The 2,500-nt window shown below is 37.3% G+C and overlaps 1 protein-coding gene across 1 annotated transcript in view; it reads left to right on the forward strand.

Moving 5' to 3' along the window:
- The window catches only part of LOC122332510 (programmed cell death 1 ligand 1-like), a 5,886-nt gene that overhangs the window by 1,253 nt on the left and 2,133 nt on the right, over positions 1-2,500 (forward strand). Inside the window, exons 2-3 of the mRNA XM_043229825.1 lie at positions 330-587; positions 1,867-1,973. Coding sequence (XP_043085760.1) covers positions 330-587; positions 1,867-1,973 — 365 coding nt within the window. The remainder of the gene's footprint in view (positions 1-329; positions 588-1,866; positions 1,974-2,500) is intronic.

Genomic DNA, 2,500 nt, shown 5'->3' on the forward strand with positions numbered 1-2,500 from the left:
CTTAGCATGTCAGCATACATTGCAGAAGTTCACGGAAAAGTTAATAAATCAATAAAAGTCAATATTTCTGCAGTAATATGGAATATAACATCACATCTTGACTTTTATCTTGACTTTTGTACAGAGCATTTCTATGCATATACTGCAACAATTTCTGTGCATATTGCAATAATACAGCGATATACACAATAACACACAGCACAGTGTAAATCAGTTGCAACTTACACGTAAAAAAAAAAGATTATTGTGCATTAAGCCTATTGCATACTACAGAAATAATACTGATATATATATATTTTTTCTTTTCCAGCTCCTTACACTCCGTGAAGAAAAGCATCTCAAGACGGGCGAGGATGAGGTGGAGCTCTCCTGCGAGTCTCAGGGCTTCCCGTCGGCTCAGGTTTTGTGGAGCGACGGCCAAAGCGCAAACCTCACCGAGATGTCCAACAGCACCTGGCGCCCTACGGACGAAGATCTCCTCCTCGTCTCCAGCAGGCTGACGGTGAGGCGGGACCTCGTCAGTAACTACACCTGCTCGTTCCTCGTGAAGGGCGAGGTCCGGCAGACGGCCACCTTCAGCATCCCCGGTGAGTCCCGCTGCGTCTCACAAACGCAGCATTGAAAGTGAATGGGTGCCGCCGAACGAGAGAGTCCGAACTGCTCTCGTAAACATGTAGATGATCTCGGACCATTGCTTCTGGGTGAAATGCATGCTTTATATTTATAAGTTGATACCTGAAACAGGAGGGAAGTGCACACAAATAAAGCACTGTTTACAAGAGAAACGGCTTTAAGCAAATACGTGCGTGGATTCTGATGTGAGAAACGACTCAAGATGGAAGGGTTATTATTATTTCAGGATCATGGAAGCAACTGTTTGAAAGGAATTCATTTCTCACGAACCCCAGAGCGTTTGTCTTCTCCAGATGTTAAGCGATGTGGATTATCGCCATGTTTTTCTCCGACTCTGATTCCGACGGCACCCATTCACCGCAGAGCATCCGCTGATGAGCAAGTGGTGGAATTTAACTCATTTTTTTCTTAAATCTAGGCCTGAATGCTTTTTCTAAACGAATGTAAGCGCTTTATAAGATCTATCGTCCTCCTACAGATTTGAAAGTTGCCCTCGTTTTCCATTGCGTGTGGCTTTTTGAGACAGATTTTCCTTGATGGTTTTCCCCCGGCTGTGGGGGCGTGATATCAGACGTTTAGATAAAGACGTGTATAAAAAGGAAAACAGATCAGCTTCAGATAAATGCGGAGGAGTGCTGCGTGTTGCAACTTTTCCAGCAAACATTAGTCACACAATGTTGTTTCAGCCTAAAGCAAGTTTCATTGTCTAAGTAAATGTAGCTTTAGTTACAAGCAGGGTTATTAGTGTCAGCTAAAAATTAACTCATAAAACATTAGGTGTTAAAATGTACTGAAAATAAAAATTTAATTTAATTTAATTTAATTTAATTTTATTTTATTTTATTTTATTTTATTTTATTTTATTTTATTTTATTTTATTTTATTTTTAATTTAAAATTAAATTACATTTTATTTAAAAAATGAAATAAGGCAATATTTACATTTAAGTTTAAGATCACTAAAAATAAATGAGCTAAAACAAAAAACTGTATAAATGCATTTACTAATGATTTTAAAAAAGACTAAAATGTTAAAAAAAGAGAAAGTCTTAAATAATGTGTAAAAATATTCAAATAAAATCCTATTGAAATCCTGAAGTTGCACTGGTTTGAATTTGCATTTATATTATATTATATATATTTTTATATATTTAAATTTATCATAAAAAATTTTTTTTCTTTTGCCCACTTGTGCATATTTTATGCGACCGATTAATATTTTTCTCTTTTACAGATGACATCCTTCCTCACTGTTCTGGTCAATACATGTGGATCATTGCCGGGGTCCTTGTGCTTTTTGCCATCGTCTCCACCCTTGTCATTCAGTACAGGAGGAAAATGGTAATTTGCGTTGCACATTTATTTACCTTTATTTAAAATATTCCATTATAGCACTTTTTATGCCAGTATATAGTATTTTATGCCATTTTTTCAAGCTTTGTATTATTTTAGCACTGTGCAGTGTATATATATATATATATATATATTTATATTTGTTGGTTTGTGTCTGATCTGATATGATGAGCCGGTTTTAGGCGTGAGCGGTGCAGACGTGCTCCATTGATTCGTTGTTGATTTCAGAGAGTAGTCATGCGAGTCGACATCACATGATATCCAACAGTCTGTAAAGGAGAAATCCCCGGTTTATTCAGCATCTGCAGGAAATACAAACTGGAATTTGTCGACCGACACAGGTGGAAACCTCATTAGTCATCCCCATGCTGGGTGACCAGGCGCTTTTGTAAAGGCTTAGAAATGCATAAAAGAAGTTATCCTGCGCCGATCTGAGCTCCTGTCTCTGTGGCATTGGGAAAATAGAACGATAAATAACCTGTCTACTGACCGATATGAATATACTGACTGTTGCT

This window comes from Puntigrus tetrazona, unplaced genomic scaffold (genome assembly GCF_018831695.1).
Source record: "Puntigrus tetrazona isolate hp1 unplaced genomic scaffold, ASM1883169v1 S000000104, whole genome shotgun sequence".
NCBI lineage: Eukaryota > Metazoa > Chordata > Actinopteri > Cypriniformes > Cyprinidae > Puntigrus > Puntigrus tetrazona.